At 38.0% G+C, this 18,400-nt stretch overlaps 1 protein-coding gene across 16 annotated transcripts in view; it reads left to right on the forward strand.

The window, feature by feature from the left end:
• KIAA1328 (KIAA1328 ortholog) overlaps window positions 1-18,400 on the forward strand; it is a 381,988-nt gene that overhangs the window by 303,553 nt on the left and 60,035 nt on the right. For all 16 annotated transcript variants that reach the window (XM_027127776.1, XM_027127772.1, XM_027127780.1 and 13 more), the window contains one exon: window positions 3,930-4,111. In XM_027127776.1, coding sequence (XP_026983577.1) covers window positions 3,930-4,111 — 182 coding nt within the window. The remainder of the gene's footprint in view (window positions 1-3,929; window positions 4,112-18,400) is intronic.

Raw genomic sequence — 18,400 nt, forward strand, 5'->3', positions numbered from 1 at the left:
AAATTTAAACATTCAGAAGTATATAAATTAAATTATAAAAATCGTTCCCTCAGTAACTCTGTTCTACTTTTCTGATTTGTTATTTATCCATCCAGAACTTAAAAAATATTTTTTGTATATTTTTGTTTTTACAAAAATGAGATCATATTATATATTCTATTATTGCAAATTGCCCTTTTTTTACTTAATAGTATGTCATGAAGTTTATTCACAGTAGTATAGAGAACTACCTCATTCTTTTTTTCTGTTTTCATTTATTTTATTTATTTATTTTATAAATGATGATAGTAGGATTTTATTTATTTATTTATTTTGGCTGCATTGGGTCTTCGTTGCTCCGCACCGGCTTTCTCTAGTAGTGGCAAGTGGGGGATCCTCTTCGTTGCAGTGCATGGGCTTTTCATTGCGGTTGCTTCTCTTGTTGCGGAGCACAGGCTCTAGGCACCCGGGCTTCAGTAGTTGTGGCACGCGGGCTCAGTAGTTGTGGCTCATGGGCTCTAGAGTACAGGCTCAGTAGTTGTGGAGCATGGGCTTAGTTGCTCCATGGCATGTGGGATCTTCCCTGACCAGGGTTCAAACCCATGTCCCCTGCATTGGCAGGTGGATTCTTAACCACTGCACCACCAGGGAAGTCCCTATTTATTTTTTTAAATTAAGGTATAGTTTATTTACAATACTGTATTAGTTTCAGGTGTATGAGACAGTGATTCAGAAGTTTTATAGATTATGTTCCATTTATAGTTATTATAAAACAGACTGTATTCCCTGTGTTGTACAATATATACTTGTAGCTTACTTATTTTATACATAGTAATTTGTACCTCTTAATCCTGTACCCCTATCCTGCCCCTCTCCTCTTCCCTCTCCTCACTGGTAACCACTAGTTGTTCTCTCTATCTGTGAATCTGTTTCTATTTTGTTATAGGCATTCATTTGTTTTAATTTTTAGGTTCCACATATAAGTGATAGCATATAGCATTTGTCTTTCCCTGTCTGACTTATTTCACTGAGCATAATACCCTCCAGGTACATCCATGTTGTTGTAAATGGCAAAATTTCATTCTTTTTTTATGACTGGGTGGTGTTCCGTTGTATATATATACCACATCTTCTTTATCCATTCATCTGTTGATGGACACTTAGGTTGCTTCTATAGCTTGGCTACTGTAAATAATGCTGCTATGACCAATGGGGTGCATGCATCTTTTCAAATTAGTGTTTTCGTTTTCTTCAGATGTATACCCAAGAGTGAAATTGCTAGATCATATGTTGGTTCTATTTTTAGCTTTTTGAGAAGTCTCTATATTGTTTTTCATAGAGGCTGCACCAATTTACATTCCCACCAGCAGTATACAAGGGTTCCCTTTTCTTCACATCCTTGCCGACATTTGTTGTTTGTTGTCTTTTTGGTGATAGCCATTCTGACAGGTATGAGGTGATATCTTATCGTAGTTTTGACTTGCATTCCTCTGATGATTAGCGATGTCTTTTCATGTGCCTGTTGACCATCTGTATATCTTCTTTGGAAAAATGTCTATTCAGATCTTCTGCCCATTTTTTAAATTGGGTTGTTTGGGTTTTTTGATGTTAAGTTGTATGAGCTGTTTATATATTTTGATTGTTAACCCCTTATCAGTCACGTCATTTGCAAATATTTCTTCCCATTCAGTGGGTTGTCTTTTCATTTTTTCAGTGGTTTCCTTTGCTGTGCAAAAGCTTTTAAGTTTAATTAGGTCCATTCATTTATTCTTGCTTTTATTTCCTTTGCCTTTAGAAACAGATCCAAAACAAATATTGCTATGATTTATGTCAAAAGAGTGTTCTGCCTATGTTTTCTTCTAGGAGTTTTATGGCTTCCAGTCTTACATTTAGGTCTTCAATCCATTTTGGATTTATTTTTGTATGTAGTGTGAGAAAATTTTCTAATTCCACTGTTGTTTATGTAATTCTATAGGGTAACTTCTTAAAAGTGAAATTGTAGGAGGTTAGGTGCACTTTTATTTTGTAGTGACAAATCACTCACATAAGGGTTATCCCAATTTGCAGTTTCTCTAGTACTATACTAAAATCCTCCTGTCCCAACACTCTCACTGACACTGAGTATTATTATACTTTTCCACTTAAGGGATAGTTTTGGGATTTAGATTTAGGTTTTGATTTTTAATGGAAAGTCTAGTCTTATTTGTAATCCTAGGAGAGAATTCATTTGAGAGGAGGAGTTTGTAAGTTATAAGAAAAGGAGATGATTGGCAGGCCATAGTCACAGAGGGAAGGGGCCAATAATGGTATCAAGAGTATGAGTAAAAGGTGTGATTTCCTTCTGAGATGTTAATAGAAGAATAGTAGATGGGTAAAGTTGGAAATAAATGCAAATGAAAGAAGAAATTTTTTTATATAGTCATCTTTATTTCAGGGAAATTAGAACCCAGGTTCCCAGGATGGGATTTGGAATAAAGGTACAGACAAGCTTCTGTGTAAAATGGAAGGAACTATTCAGTATTGGGAGTGATCAACATTAGCTAGTATTGGGAGCTTGGCTGACCTGAGAATGTATGATTTTGGGAAACCCAGTAGTCTTGGTCACATTAACTTTTCTGTAAGAACAAGTAGAGATGTCATTGTTGGATTTGCCAGGGTTTGGGACTTCTGGTTTGAGGTAAACTTATCTTTCATTAACAGTAATACAGTTTTATTCTCTGTATTTTCCTGTCCCATGAGTAGAAGTTACATTAGCTAAGATATGCATCCACTGGTAGGTCCACAAGGGAAAGTGATCCTTGGGTTCTGGTAAAAAAAATTTTAAGTGTATAAATTTAATACACTGCTTTATTCCCCTGTAAAGCCATACAGCTAATAGTTTGTTTATTTTCACCACTCTGAACATAAAACCATTTAATGTATTGGTTTTTATTAATAAATTATGATGTGAGCAAACATGACTAAAAATTCTGATCCACACAAAAGGAGCCCAGTGACTTTGATGGGTTTATGTGATTTCAAACCTGGTCAAGGGCCACCTAGCATTCATAATGGATCCAGTAATATTCCATCAACCTATTCTTGTCTAGAGATTGCCTCTGCTGCTGGGGAGTTTAAATATCCTAGTTTTTAGAATGTTACTTTTTGAATAAATTATTTTTCTTCATTTTAATTTTCACCTTGTTTATGGTCATGGGGAAGACAAAACTGAAGTATCATGAGTCTATGGTGAACTTAAATTAGAAGGAAGGGGCTGGTAGAATAGTAAGGGATACACGTCATCATAACATTTCTCTCTAAAAAATAAAATGTTATAAGAGGAATTGTGCTAATGGTGGGAACATATTTCACTGGAGAGAAAAACATATGCACATGTGTTTATTTTCATTAAAATTTCTTTTACTCCATATTTGCCTTGTTGACTTTATAATGAAATTATGTGAGGACAGAGACCAATTCTCCCACAAGCACTATAGTACTATTCCTCACATACCCTGAGTACATAATAAATACTATAACAATTGAAAATGAGAAACACAAATACATTTTGAAGCAAATTGGTGATATTTTCATCCCTCATTCATTTTTAGTACTCGGAAACATTTTAGTTATGCAAGTCTTGTTTTAGCATACTTTTTATTTTTACAGATACTCTGGTTCTTAGTCATACTCTATGGCTTTATTAGCAGTTTTAGGGTCTGAGTCTCATTTCCCCAACCCCAAATATAAACTTTTTGAGGATAAAAACCATTTCTTCTCCAAAATTGTTTTGGCAGAACACAAAATAGACCTTCAGTAAATTATTTAAATTATACATCAATAAAAGATAAGAAAAAGAAAGTTTCTATTGCCATGAATTGCATTTCAATTCATACTGAACGTATATGCCTTTGTGTGATCTATACCCCCTGCTGTGCTGCCTACAGCTCATAAATGTTTATTCTTTTCAGTTTATTGAAGTCAAAATGTGATGTCTGGACGCTTGGAACATCATCATCCAGCAAAAAGTACCAAGACTTCACTAATAATGGAGAGAATAGAAGGGAGAAGAAGACAGTTGGGTTTCAGTCACATATGGAAGATGATGCCCTGTGGACAGGTCAAAAGAAAGATGCATATCAGCCCCAAAGAGGTAAGCTCAGCATCTGTAGTAGCAAAACAGGAAGCTCTTGGGGGCAGTTGGTTGCTGATGGCTGCTAGCCATGAGCTCCAGATGATTTCCTATAACCCTGAACAAGAGTTAAATGTGTTACAGACTGACATGGGCCTGCAAGGCCAAAGGTAGCACGTCACCTAGATCAGTGAATTGCATCAACATTTCTCTTAGAACACTCATATGAGAAACTGTCTAATGTGTCCCTCTTTTTGCAAACAGCAAACTGCAAGAATTATTAAGCAGTAAATGTGGTCATAGACATAAAATAATGCTTAAAGCAAATAAAGAGGACAAGAAACTGAACATAAATCTTTGCTGGGAAAGTAAACTCTAATAACTACAGTTAATCCTCGATTAACTGGAAATAAAAGGAGGGTGGAGGAGAGGTCATTGCGTCTAAAACAGAATCTCATACGTCTTAAGCCTATATTGCCTAGCAGTCTTTGAAGTGCCAATAATCCTTCCTATTTTATATATCGTAGATATTTTAAAAGAAATCAATTATAAATAACTATGTGAAAGGTTGAGTGAGGCAGTCAAATTTAATTGCATTTCTCAGTTGTTTCTGGAGTGACTTTTGGCTTAAATCTCTCCTGGAATCGTTAAAGGAGGGACTCTGGGACAGAATGGAACAAGTCTGAGCTTCATCAGTCAGAAATGATGTACAGAAAACAAAGGGCACAAAAGGTCTCAGAGCCCCCTTCTGCTCACGCCTCTTTCCCAGACATCTTTTGTTCCTGCTCACAACCATTTACCCTGATTTCCTCCTTGTTTACCTCTTATTTTACTGGGCTAGCTAGCACTGCCCACTGCTAGTGGTAATCAACCAACTTTTCATAATCTCTCTAACCACGTTCACATTTATTTATTTGAGAATTGAGCAGTGCTTTATGAGATCTTACAGGTATACTACTCTCTACCTTTCCTCATGAGCTGCCAACTTTGTCATGTTTTTTGGTTTTAATTATGATTAGTCTAGAAATCGCTTAGTCCTCTCCCAGATAACTGAGAGATGATAATTAGTCCAAGCTTCAGAAGGGAGACTATCCACAATTTGAAACAAAAGCAAAGGTACATTTTTGTTTGACATAGGGCAAAAGTTCTGCAGACCTCTGTTGTTTTAGGACAACTTAGAACAACTTCTGTCTTTTTAGACTTTGCTAACAGAAACAAAACTGAAATTGAGGAGACTTAGTATCTGAGATGGCATCTTCTCTACTTTCTCTATTAATAGTCCTTCAGAGATGGGAAACTCTTACTTTTGGCTCCCTCTATTCTTAGTCATTGCACTTTGGAGAGTGGAGAACCAGTCAGAATTGGTGTGGTAGTTATACTGCAAGGCTCAACATAGTCTTCTATTAACTTGACAATAAATTTGTATTGTGTGTCAGCAGTAAAATAAAATAGCAAAATGAGAAAAATACAGTGTGATAGCAAAGGGACAAATAACTTGTGTTATTGGTTGAGACCGCAGCAACATTAGAAAACTGCAATTGAAAAGGCACTTTGAGAAAGGTATCATCAGGCCAGCCCTGGCCATGGTGGAGGTTAATCTCTCCCAGGCCCAGCTACAGAAGCCAGAAGTCTAGAAAGGGCTTTTGTCCAAAAAAAAAAATCAATTTCTAATTTGAAACAATATCATTTTTGACTAACAGGGGTTCAGAACCCATTACTTTTTGCTGTGTAGTCTGCTGACATTTCAGCACTTTCTGTTGTGCACAATGAGTCCTAATAGTCATTTTATAATGTTACTATACCAATCAATTTAACCAACAGAAAGCTGTTATAATTCTGCAGTTTTCAAGAACAGTTTTCACTCATGGTTTTATTTTTTTTCATTAGTTTTTTTTTTTTTTCCTTCTCTTTTTTTGGGGGGTGGGGAGGGTTGTAGCATTATAGTGAGAAAAATGGAAAATTTTTCATCTTTTTAAAAGGGTTTTGTTTCAAGGTATTCACAGCAACTATTAACTTTTTCTTCTACTAATAAGAAATGCTATCTTGTATTTTTCTCTTCTTTTATTCTAATATGGAGCCATTAGCAAAATTATGGCATACCTGATCATTGAGGAGCTAAAACTGCCCCTTTGAGCCATTCTGCCCGTTGCAGAGCTGGTGGTATACACAGATCACAGTACAGGGCAAAGTTATTGCATTGGCATTTTTTGTGGGAGACCAACTTTCCAAGGTGTGCTGTAGCAGGATTGGACCCCCTGTTTAGCCTGAGTCAATGACCTGACACCAATTACCTAAGTTACACTGCTTGGTTTAGCATCTCCTTAATTGCTTTCCTCTCTTTAGTATGTCTAAGTTTTAAAATATGTTATTATTCTGTTTTATATCCTTTGTTACTTTTGTTGTCCTTTAAACATTAAGTACTACATAGGACATTTACTGAAGGACCATTAATCTTTATTATCAGTCTCTTTCTCCTTTACCTCTCCTATCCTCCTCACCATTCTGTCGACTTTATTAATACTAAACATGTAAAAAAAAAAAAAAACAGACCTGATTCTTGTCTCAAGAAATAACCTTGTGATTGCAAAAATATCAGTACAGTACAGTATTGTCAGAATTATGCTTAAAATATAAATTGTTTTCCAGTCATAGATGCTTGGAATGTTCTGTCTTAGTTGCTTTTATTGAGCTCTGTGGAACAAGGAGACATTACTTAGGAAAATCCAAACTTGCGTCAAGAACTTTTAAGCCAAAGGCATAAATCTAAAAATACCCAAACTTCATTCTTCTTTTTTCCTCCCTACACAGCAGTATTTTTATTCTCTCCTAGCTTGCCTAGAACCTCCCCTTCCTGAACAATCACTGACTCTCTTTTATAAGAGCCCTCAAAGCTGGGAGAATATTTTTTCCTGTTATGCTGATGGGCTGGCAGAGGTTGTGAGGCCACTGAGCACGCATGTTCCAGAATTAATTAGGAAAATACTAACCCAATACTAAAAGCCCAATACTACATTTAGAGCTACCTCCTGTTTATTTCTCTGACATCGATCTCTGACTCCCCTTAACACTTTGAGAGGGTATGAGAGAGGCTGAACCTAGAGTAAGTTGGATTTACTGGATGGTATTGACCATGCCCTTCATTTTGTCTTTCGGGGTTTTATAGGTTATATAACATACAGCAGCTGTCACTGGTTGAGACTCCCTGAGAGACTCCCAAACACATTTTTCTTTTACTGGAAATGAAGGAATGATCTGAAGTGAGAAATAATCTCTGAAGCTCCTAGTTGTTCCTCTACGTGAGCCTGTGCTTGCAATGATGTGAGCGTTATTTGTAGCCCATGTTGGATTAATATTGCAGTCCTGATTAAAGAAATAAGCAAGTAGGAGTATCTAAAGTACAGAAACCATTTCCATCTTGCCTCTAAGGAACATTTATTTATGTTTCTTTTATTATTAGCATTAGCATTATCATTATATGTTTAATCATTAGAAAGGATACCACAATATATTACTTCTGGTTCCCAGTAGTCTGAGCTAAAAGATTTGTTAAAAATTGATACCTTTATCATTAAAACACAGCAGACAAGCATAGTACAGAGCTATGAATAAACCTAAACATGTAGATTAAATCATCCTGCCCAGCCCACTCAAAAAAAAACTTCAAACGCAAGAGACTAAAATTCAGAGTTGAAGTTGCTATATATCGAATAGTAACTTGAACCAGAGGCTCTACATTTCCTATCCTCTGCAATACAAGTATCTCAAAATACTACATAATTTACCTGCTTATTATGTGTGTTTTGTGTCTTCTCCCATGAGAATATAAGAACTCCTTATGTTCACTTTTGTTTCCCCATTTCCTTGAATGTTGCTTAACATGTGGTATTAATGTTTTTGTTTTGTAATGTATTTGTTTAATGAATTAATATATTACAGTTGACCCTTGAACAACTCAGGGTTGAACTACCGAGTCCACTGATATGCGGAGCTTTTTCAGTAGTAAATACTGCAGTTCTAAACAGTCCATGATTGATTGAATCCACGGATGTGGAGGAACCGCCTATACGGAGGGCCTACTCTCAGTTACACTGGCATTAACCCTCACGTTGTTCAAGGGTTGACTGGATAAATATTAATTTTTCTTTTTGTGTCCTTGCCCCATTTTCCCACAACAAGGATCTAATCAATTAGACCTTTTGACCTCAGTCCCTGCAATGATCTAGTGGCTTAAGAAGTGTATGTGCTGGTCCCTTCAAAGTCCTAATGCTGATTGATTGGTAATGTCAAAGTGAGTAGAGTGGGGTCTTAAAAACAGCACTGCTTGAGAGGCAAGAAAACTGTGGGGTTTTTTTCATTTTCTTTTATTCTAATTGAGGTTTAATTTATATACAATAAAATTGCACAGGACTTAATAGTACAGTTTAATAAGCCTTGACAATTGGATATACCTACATAATTAAGAAATAGTACATTTCCATTATTCATGAAAACTTCCTCACGTTCCTTTCCAGTCATTCCCCGTGAGGCCTCTCTCCTTGGTTTGCAGATGGCTGCCTTCTCAGTGTGTCCTCATTTGCCCTTTTTGCTGTGAATGTGCATTCTTGGTGTGTCTCCCTTTTCTTATAAGGACAAAGAGTCATATTGGATTAGGGCCCACCCATATGACTTAATTTGACCTTAATTACCTCTTTAAAGGCCCTGTCTCCAAATACAGTCCCATTCTGAGCTGTACTGGGGGTTAGGACTTCTGCATATGAATTGCTGGGGGGGTGGAGGTGACACCACAATTCAGTCCATAACAGTTACTCTCTTTCCAATCTTTTTATGCCTTTTATTTCTTCTTATTTCACTGTACTCTCTAGGACTTCTGTTACAATGTAGAATAAAATGGTAAAAGTGGACTTCATGCCTTGTTCCCACTGTCATAGGGAAGGCAGACAGTCTTTCACCATTAAGTATGATTTTAGCTGTAGGCTCTTTGTAAATGCCTTTTATCAGGTTAAGAAAGTTCCATCCTCATTTGCTGAGAGCCTTTGTCGTAATGAGTGTTAAATTTCATCAGATCTTTTCTTTCTGCACCTATTGAGATGATCATGTGTTTTCTTCCTTATTCTGTTAATTTGATGAATTACACTGATTGGGAGATATTGGTGTGTAATATCCTTTTTTTTGTAATGACCTTGTCAGGTTTGGTATCAGAGTTATACTAGTGTCATAAATGAGTCAGGAGCGTGTCAGCAAAAATGGCAGAGTAGGGACTTCCAGGGGCTTGTCCCTTGCCAGAAACACTGAAAAACCTGGCACATACTGTCAGAACCAACATTATCAGAGCTCTGAAAGATGGTGAATGATTTATGGAAACCAAGCAAATTCTTAACCGGAAAAAAAGGCCACTGAAACATGATAGGAGAACTTAATAAAGTTTTAATTTATCCTTGCCCTGCCCCCTTCCACAGCATGGCAGCAGTCTTGTAGATGGCAGCCAAGTTCCAGGTGTGAGTACCTGGTCCCAGAGGAAGCAGACCTTGTTCTCAAGGAGTTGTGTTTGTCTGTTTCAACCTGTCTGTGGATTTCCCAAAAGACTGATACAAGGAGACTGCCTTTGTTTTTCCTACCTCTGGACTTTTTCAGGACAGAGAAGCAGTTACATGTAGGACATTCTTTGAAAACACTGAAAGCCAAATGAGCACTGCCGCCTGGGGTAAAAAATAGCAGTTGAGACAAACAGTAGACAACCAAAAGGCAACAAACCTAGATGAAATGGAAACATTCCTAAAAATACACAAACTACCAAAACTGACTCAAGAAAAGTAGAACATCTGAATAGACCTATAACAAGTAAAGAGATTAAACCAGTAATCAAAAAACTCCCAACAAGGCAAGCCCAGGACCAGATGGCTTCACTGGTGAATTCTACCAAATATTAAAGAAGAATTAACACAAATTGTTTTCAAACTGTTCCCAAAAAATAGAAGAGGAAGGAACACTTACTCAATCATTAAAATGAGGCCAGCATTAGTCTGATACCAGAGCCAAAGACATCACAAGAAAACTACAGACCAAAATCCCTTGTGAATATAGATGAAAATATCCTCAACAAAATGATAACAAACTGAATGCAGCAACATATTAAAAGGATTATATATCATGACCAAATAGGATTTAGCCCAGGAATTCAAAGCTACTTCAACATATGAAAATCAATCAATACAATATACCATATTAATAAAAAGAAAAAGTATGATCATCTTAACACAGAAAAAACATTTGACAAAATTCAACACTCCATGATAGAAACAATAATAAAATAGGAGTAGCAGGGACTTCTTCAACTAGATGAAGGGCATCTATGAAAAACCCACAGCTAATGTCATTTTCAATTGTGAAAGACTGCAAGTTTTTCCTCTAAGATCAGGAACAAGCTAAGTATTCCCACGTTTGCCAATTCTATTCAACATTTTACTGGAAGTTCTAGACAGAAAAATTAGGCAAGAAAAAGAAATAAAACGTATTCAAGTTGGAAAGGAAGAAGTTAAACTGCATTAGCAGATGACATGATTTTATATATAGAAAATCCTAGAGAATGCAGAAGAAAACCAAAAACTACTACAGCTAATTGCACAAAAACTCTTAGAGCTAATAAATGAATTTAGCAAAGTTTCAGCAAAGAATTTAACACAAAAATCCATTGTATTTCTATACACTAGTAATGAACTAATGAAAAAGAACAGGGAAACAATTCCATTTATAACAGCATCAAAACAATAAAATACCTAGCAATAAATTTAACTGAGTGCAAGACTTGTACACTGAACAGTACAAAACATTGCTGCAACAAATTAAAGAAGACGTAAATGGAAAGACATCCCACAGTCATGGATTTGAAGACTTACTATTCTTAAGATGGCAGTACTCCGCAAGTTGGCCTACAGATTCAGTGCAATTCCTATCAAAATCCCAACAACACTTTTTTGCAGAAATGGAAAAGCTGATCCTAAAACTCATAAAGAATTGCAAGGGTTCCCAATAGCTAACACAGTCTTGAAAAAGAAGAACAGGGCTTCCCTGGTGGCGCAGTGGTTGGGAGCCCACCTGCCGATGCAGGGGACACGGGTTCGTGCCCGGTCCAGGAAGATCCCACATGCCGCGGAGCAGCTGGGCCTGTGAGCCATGGCCGCTGAGCCTGCGCATCCGGAGTCTGTGCTCTGCAACGGGAGAGGCCACAACAGTGAGAGGCCCATGTATCGCAAAAACAAAAAGAAGAACAAAGTTGGAGGATTCAAACTTCGTCACTTCAAAACTCACTACAAAGGTACAGTAATCAAAACAGTGTGGTACTGATATAAGGAGATAGCTAGAGATGGATAGATAGGTAGGTAGGTAGGTAGATAGATAGATAGATAGATAGTTGATACAATTGATTTTTGACAGGAGTGCTGTGACAATTCAATAGGGAAGGAATAGTCTTTTCAACAAGTGATGCTGGGACAACTGGCTATCCACATGTGAAAAAAATGAAGCTGGATCCTTCATTTGTATACCTCATACCATATATAAAAATTAACTCAAAGTGAATCAAAGACCTAAGTATAAGAGCTAAAACTATAAAGCTCTTCAGAGAACACATAGGTACAGATCTTCGGGACCTTGGATTAGGCAGTGGTTTCTTAGATTTGACACCAAAAACACAAGCAACCAAAAGAAAAAATAGATTAATTTGATTTCATGAAAATTAAAAATTTTTGTGCCAAAGAACACTATCAAGAGAATGAAAAGATAGTCCACAGAGTGGGTTAAAAATTTGAAAATCATGTATCTTACATGGGTCTGGTATCCAGAATATATAAAGAACTATTACAACTCAAAAACAAAAAGACAACCCATTTAAAAACTGGGCAAAGTACATTAAAAGACATTTCTCTGAAGAAGATGTACAAATGGCCAACAAGCATGAAATGATGTTCAACATCCCTAATTGTTAGGGAAATCCAATCAAATAAGATACCCACTTTAACACCCACTACGATTGTTATAATTTTTAAAATGTAAAATAAGTTAGAGAGGATGCAGAGAAAGCAGAACCCTCATACATTGCTGCTAGAACTTTAAAATTACGGAGCTATTGTGGAAAACACTTTGGTGATTCCTCAATACATTAAACAGTATTACCATATAACTCATCAATTCCACTCATAAGTTTATACCCAAAGTAATTGACAAAATGCTTTCAAGCAAATCTTGTACAGAAATGATCATAACAACTCTATTCATAATATCCAAAAGGTGGGAACAACAGAAATGTCCATGAACAGATGAATGTATAAACAAAATGCAATATATACATACAGTGGAATATAATTTAACCACAAGAAGGAATAAACTTCTGATATATGCTACAATGTGGATGAACCTTGAAAACATTTTGCGAAGTGAAAGTAGCCAGATACAAAAGGCCATGTTGATGGAATCATGTTGTATGATTTTACTTACATGAAATATCCAGAATAGACAAAAAAAATTAGTGGTTCACAGGGGCTCAGGAGGAGGGGAAAAAGGAGAATGACTGCTTAATTGGTACGGGGTTTCCATTTAGAGTGATGAAAAAGTTATGGAACTAGAGCGTGGCAATGGTTTTACAACATTCATTATAATGCACCTATTGCCAGTGAATTGTACACATTAAAATGATTAAAATGGTAAATGTGTATTTCACCAGTTTTCTTTTTTAATGAGTCGGGAAGTCTTTTTTTCCTCCTTTGTTTTCTAAAAGAGTTTGTGTAAGAAACTGTTGGCCCTGCCATAGCAGGTCAACAAAGAGTAGGAAGGGTATGGAAGAGTGCACGTGAAAGGCTTCAAGGTTTTTATAGGACAGGCCTGAAATGGCCCACGCAGTGCCCACTAGTTTTCCACCTGACCATACATAATTACAGGGAAGACTGAGGAATATAATCTAGCTGTGTAGCCCGGAAGAAGGGAAGAGTGTGTTTTGGTGGATAACTAGCGGCCTCTGTCACAGCAGCATTATTCACATTAGCCCCAAACCAGAAATATTCCAAATGTCCATCAATCACAGGGTGGATAAAAAGTCATAAATGCATACAGTGGAATACTGTATAGCAAAGAACACAAACTGCAGCTACGTAGATCATCAACACAGGTCAATTTCACAGACATAATACTGAGCAAAAAAAGTCTCAAAAAGAATATATACAGTATATTTCTATTTGTATAAAGTTCAAAAGTGTCAAAACTAAATCACATTTTGGGATGCACACATAAGTGGTAAAACTATAGAGAATAGAAAAGGAGTACTTAGGAGAATAGTGGCTGGCTCTTGGATGTGAGAAGAGATTGTAATCAGGAATGGGTATTGGTGATGCTTCCAGGTTGTATGCTGCCAGTATTTTATTTCTTGATCTAGAAAGGGCTCACCCTGGTATTTTCTTTATCATTTATTCTTTAAACTAAACTGAATGCTATAATATAGCTCAGCTATTTTAAAAATGCAAAATGAAACAAAGGGTCAAGAAACAGAGTTTTCTTCAATGTTAACTCTAAGAAGTTCTCTTATCATGAGATGTCGATTGATGGATGAGCAGACATACCACCAGCTCTATATAAATGGGACATGATCCATTATGTTCAATTCCATCTGTGTATGCAAAAATATATGTGTGTTTATTTACATAAATATATTCACATATATTTACATATATATAAACATATGCATTTATACATGAGATTTATCTGCTTAGTGGATGATAGTCTTACCAGCACTTTTATTTTTAAAATGTGTACATTGTGTTTGTGTGTGTGTGGTTGTGTGTGTGTGTGTGTGTGTGTGTGTGTGTGTGTGTATAAATATAGAGAGATATGTCATTCTATGAATATGCATTAACTACGTAATTGTTGGTATACTTAATATTAAATCAAATTTTATAGAAGGAACAAATATAATTAAAAGCTGATATATAGCTTTCTGGAAACTTAATAAGGAATGGAGCTTATAGAATTAAGAAAAAGGAATAAACTTGCCCTATGCCTTAGAGCAATCATTCTTAACTTTTTGGGGTTCCTTTCAGAATATAATGAAAACTATGGTCTCTTTACCCAGAAAAATGAATTAGCATGTATACATACATTATTGTGCCTGCAATTATGAGGGATTCCTCATAATTCTACGTACTCCTGAAGTACATAGAAGTCCCTGCACGCTCTGTTAAAATTTCTTTTTAAAATTTTCCCCATCAAATATCAATTGTCTCAACCAAGTTTTTGACAGAAGTATCAAAACAGAAAAAAAAAAAAAAAGACTGATGTTCAGGTTTTCCATGATAGTGACTAAAAAGATATTTCTCTTCTTCTCACTACCAGGCATTTCTTCTCCCCTCTCACCTCAGCCACAAATCCCTTCCAGTTGTTTCTCCTCCTATTACCTATTTTAATTTCCCCTTCTGTCACCCAAGATTCCACCCAGCAGTTGTAGTCGTAGTGAACTGCTTTGCCTGCCTCCATTCTCTCTGTTCCACTCTATTCTAAGTTCTGCCACAAGAATAATCTCCCCAAAGATCAGTTTGGGTTTTTTTAATTTATTCATTTATTTGTTTTTTAATTTAATTTTTATTTATTTATTTTTTAGGCCACACCATGTGGCACGCAGAATCTTAGTTCCCTGACCAGGGATCGAACCCATGCCCCCTGCATTGGGAGCACAGAGTCTTAACCACTGGACCGCCAGGGAAGTCCCAGTTTGGGTTTTTTAATTGTTGTTGCTGCTTTGTTTTATTTTAGAGCTCAACTAACACAATGTTTAAGAGTTTGCAGTTCAGAGGCAAATAGACCTTGACTGCATTCAAAGCCCAGCCTTGTTCCGACCAGCCCCTATGTGATATTGGACACGCTGCTTGACCTTTTCACAGTTTCCACTTCCTTATCTGTAAATTGAGGACAATAATATAATTTATGGACTGCTATAAAGATTAATGAGATAATGCAGGTAAAGTGATTTAAAGTGATTAGCAAGCTAAAAGGACATAGTGATGCTCAATAAATATTTCCTGAATATATTATTTAGCCTTAAGGTTTTCTAATTTAATGCTTTTGCTAATTCCATGCTCCTTATTCCTTTCTTTCAAAAGTTCACCTCCTGCATCAGATCTTCCCTAATCCTACAGCCAGATGTGATCTCTCCCACTTCTTAATTCCTCAGACTTTTCCTATTATTTTTTACAGCAGTATAGCATAATGGTAAAAACCCTGGGATCAGATTGGCTGGATATGACTGCTGGTCACTTACTAGCTTTGTGATCTTGGGCAGGTCATTTAAGTCCCCTACAGCTTATTTTCCTTATCTGTAAATTATATATTAAGAAATAATATCTATTTCTGGAAATGGCAAAACTATAAAGATAGAGCTGGAGGGTAATGGGAGCAGGCCAAACATGGAGAAGAGATTGACTACAAATGGGCATGAGGGAACTTTTTGAAGTGATGAAATATTCTAAAACTGAATTACAAAAGTGAATAAGTAAATTCATGACAAAAATATTAAAGACTGGGTTGTGGCCATGCTTTCATAGCTGTATAAATTTACTACTATTTATCAAACTGTATACTTAAGAGGCGTAAATTTTATGGTATTCAAATTATAGTTCAATAAAGCTACTTTTTTTAAGAGAATACATTGTATATGGAAAAGGCTTAGAATAGTACCCGGCACATACTAAGCATACTATATCTGTTAGCGGTTATTATTACCTTGTACTGCCTTGAGTTATTTATGATTCTTTACCAGATTGTTCACAGTATCTCATTTCTTACTCTCACATCTTCCTTCCCCTCTCCATAAACTAAGCCTGAGATTAATCCCAGCACCAGCCCCTGTGAATCATTAGGTACTTGGTAAACATTTACTGACTGAATGCATTGTATGAACTAATGGAGTTTGTGTCCAGTATGAGAAAGTACTGGTTTAGGTTGAAGGTCCCACAGGTTTGTATATAAGTCTGAATTGTACATTTGGATGACTGGTCTTTTATATCTCTACATGATAGAGAACAGTCAATATTGAGTGTGACTTTTGAATACCAAGGATCTTGGTGATTGTTTTGATGCTAATCTCTGCAGATATAAGACTCTTGCCTTCTCCAGACCTGATTTTCTCTGGTCACACTTAAACTGTGCCACTCCCAGAGTTAGCACGTGGTATTCTTGGTCTGGTATTCCAGAGCCAAAGCTGATTTCAGGTCATTTGAATATTCACCCTTTTCTCAAAGAAATAGTGACTCTTCCCAAATAACTTCTTTCAGTAGCCTGGGCAACAGTTTCCTAGGAACCAGAAGAAAATTGTGAATGAGATTTTTATAGTCTTCCAAGAAAAAGACAGGAATGTTTTGTGTTATGTGGAAAATAATATTAAGAAGCAGTGGGGAGAAGGAGAAGATGGCAGAGTAGGAGGACATGGAGTTCACCTCACAGGGGTGTCAAGAATACATCTACAAATGGAACAGTTCTTACAGAGCACCTGCTGAACACTAGCAGAAGACCTCGGACACCTAAAAGGATAAGAAAAGATCCCCGCATAACCGGGGGGACAGAAAAGAGAAAAGGAAAAAAAGAAAAGAGGAAGCAGGACGGGACCTGCACCCTGTGGGGGCTTTGGGAGGAGCTGAAGGAGAGGAGAGGTCCCTGCACCCAGGGAACCCCCATTGCCAGTGGGGAGATCAGCTGAGACAGAAGGGGAGTGTCAGGGGCCTGAAGGAGAGCACAGCAGCCAGTCTGTGGCAGGCAGGACAGAGTGAGACCTACACAGATGGTCCATGACACAGCCCTGCATGCCCCAGCCTGAGTTGTGTGTCTGCTGGTGTGGACAGGGGCTAGATGCTGGAATGTGGGGTTTGGAGAGCAGAACTGGGGAGAGAATTGCTGTGGGCTGTGTGGAGACAGCCTGAAGGGATGGGAGTGAGGAACTCCACAACTGGGAATGCTCCTGGAGGAAGCCCAGACCACCATGGAAGTGAAGCGCCATTGTTAAGTGACATGTGAAGAGCAGGGTCACCATGACAGTCTCTCTCCCCGCCCTCCGGCCCCCGCCCCCAGAGGCAGTAGGAGGGGTTCCTGCTGGAGCGGGTTCGCACGTCCCCATCAGTCGCCACCTCTGCCCCCTCCCACCAAAGCATGCCAGTGCACCCCCGTCACCGCCTCCACCCACTCTCGACTGGGCAGGGAGCAGATGCCTATGGATGGCCCACATGCAGAGGTGGGGCTGAAACCAAAGCTGAGCCCCAGGGGCTGTGTGCCTAAGGAAGAAGAGCTGAAATCTCTCCTTTTACCTGCACAAACCACAGATTAAAACCCTGCAACTGGCTTGGTAAACTCAGTGCCTGCAGAACATCTGAACAGACAACAAGTGCTCCTGCAACTGAGGTGGGTCTGGCTTTAGCAGGTGTGAACTTTGTGGGCACGTACATGCAGGGGTTGGTCCAGGTCAGAGTTAGAGCTGCCCCCATAGCGCCCATAGCGCCACAGTGGGTCCAGATCCAGGATTACCGCAATCTTGGGACGTGACTTCAGTGTATCTATGTTGGTGGCCTGGTAAAAACAACGCCTGAGAGACTCCAGGGCCAACTGACAGCATACCCACAGTTAAGATGGGGCTGAGAATAGTGCCAATAACAGAGTAACTTGTGAGCTCACACAACAGGTGGAAGGTGACACAACATAGCATGCTCACAGGTGAACAGCTCCAGAGGAGGAATACTCAGTGGCTTCTCTTCCAGTGGGACTGCTCCAATCCCACCTACCTTGCATCACAGATCAGAAACACAGCTAAGAAACAGATCTGGGGTCTCTACTCCAACTAGGGAGCAGACCCCACCCCGACAACCACAGAGCAAAGGGGAGGCCCCACACAATACCCAGGGCAGGCTCTAGTCACCACAACACCAGTCAAACCCCTATCAAGGGGATAACGTCCAGCATACACTGAGGAAAGAGGGAGCAGACATCCATACTAAACATAGCCCTTGCACCGAAAATAAATAAATAAATAAATAAATAAATAAATATAAATATATATATATATATATATATATATATATATATATATATATATATCAAACCCATGCAGGCTACACAGGGACGTTCCCATATAAAAATAGCCCTTCAAGAGAGTCTAAGGGTCTGGGATCGGGAGGAAGAACCCCCAGAGCATTTAGCCTTGAAGGCCAGTGGGGCTTGAGTGTAGGAGCTCCACGGGGCTGGGAGAAATGGAGACTCTACTCTTGGAGGGCACACACAAGGTCTCAAATG

The sequence above is a fragment of the Aethalodelphis obliquidens genome, unplaced genomic scaffold (assembly GCF_003676395.1).
Source record: "Aethalodelphis obliquidens isolate GAN/ISIS:26980383/991018 unplaced genomic scaffold, ASM367639v1 scaffold32, whole genome shotgun sequence".
NCBI lineage: Eukaryota > Metazoa > Chordata > Mammalia > Artiodactyla > Delphinidae > Aethalodelphis > Aethalodelphis obliquidens.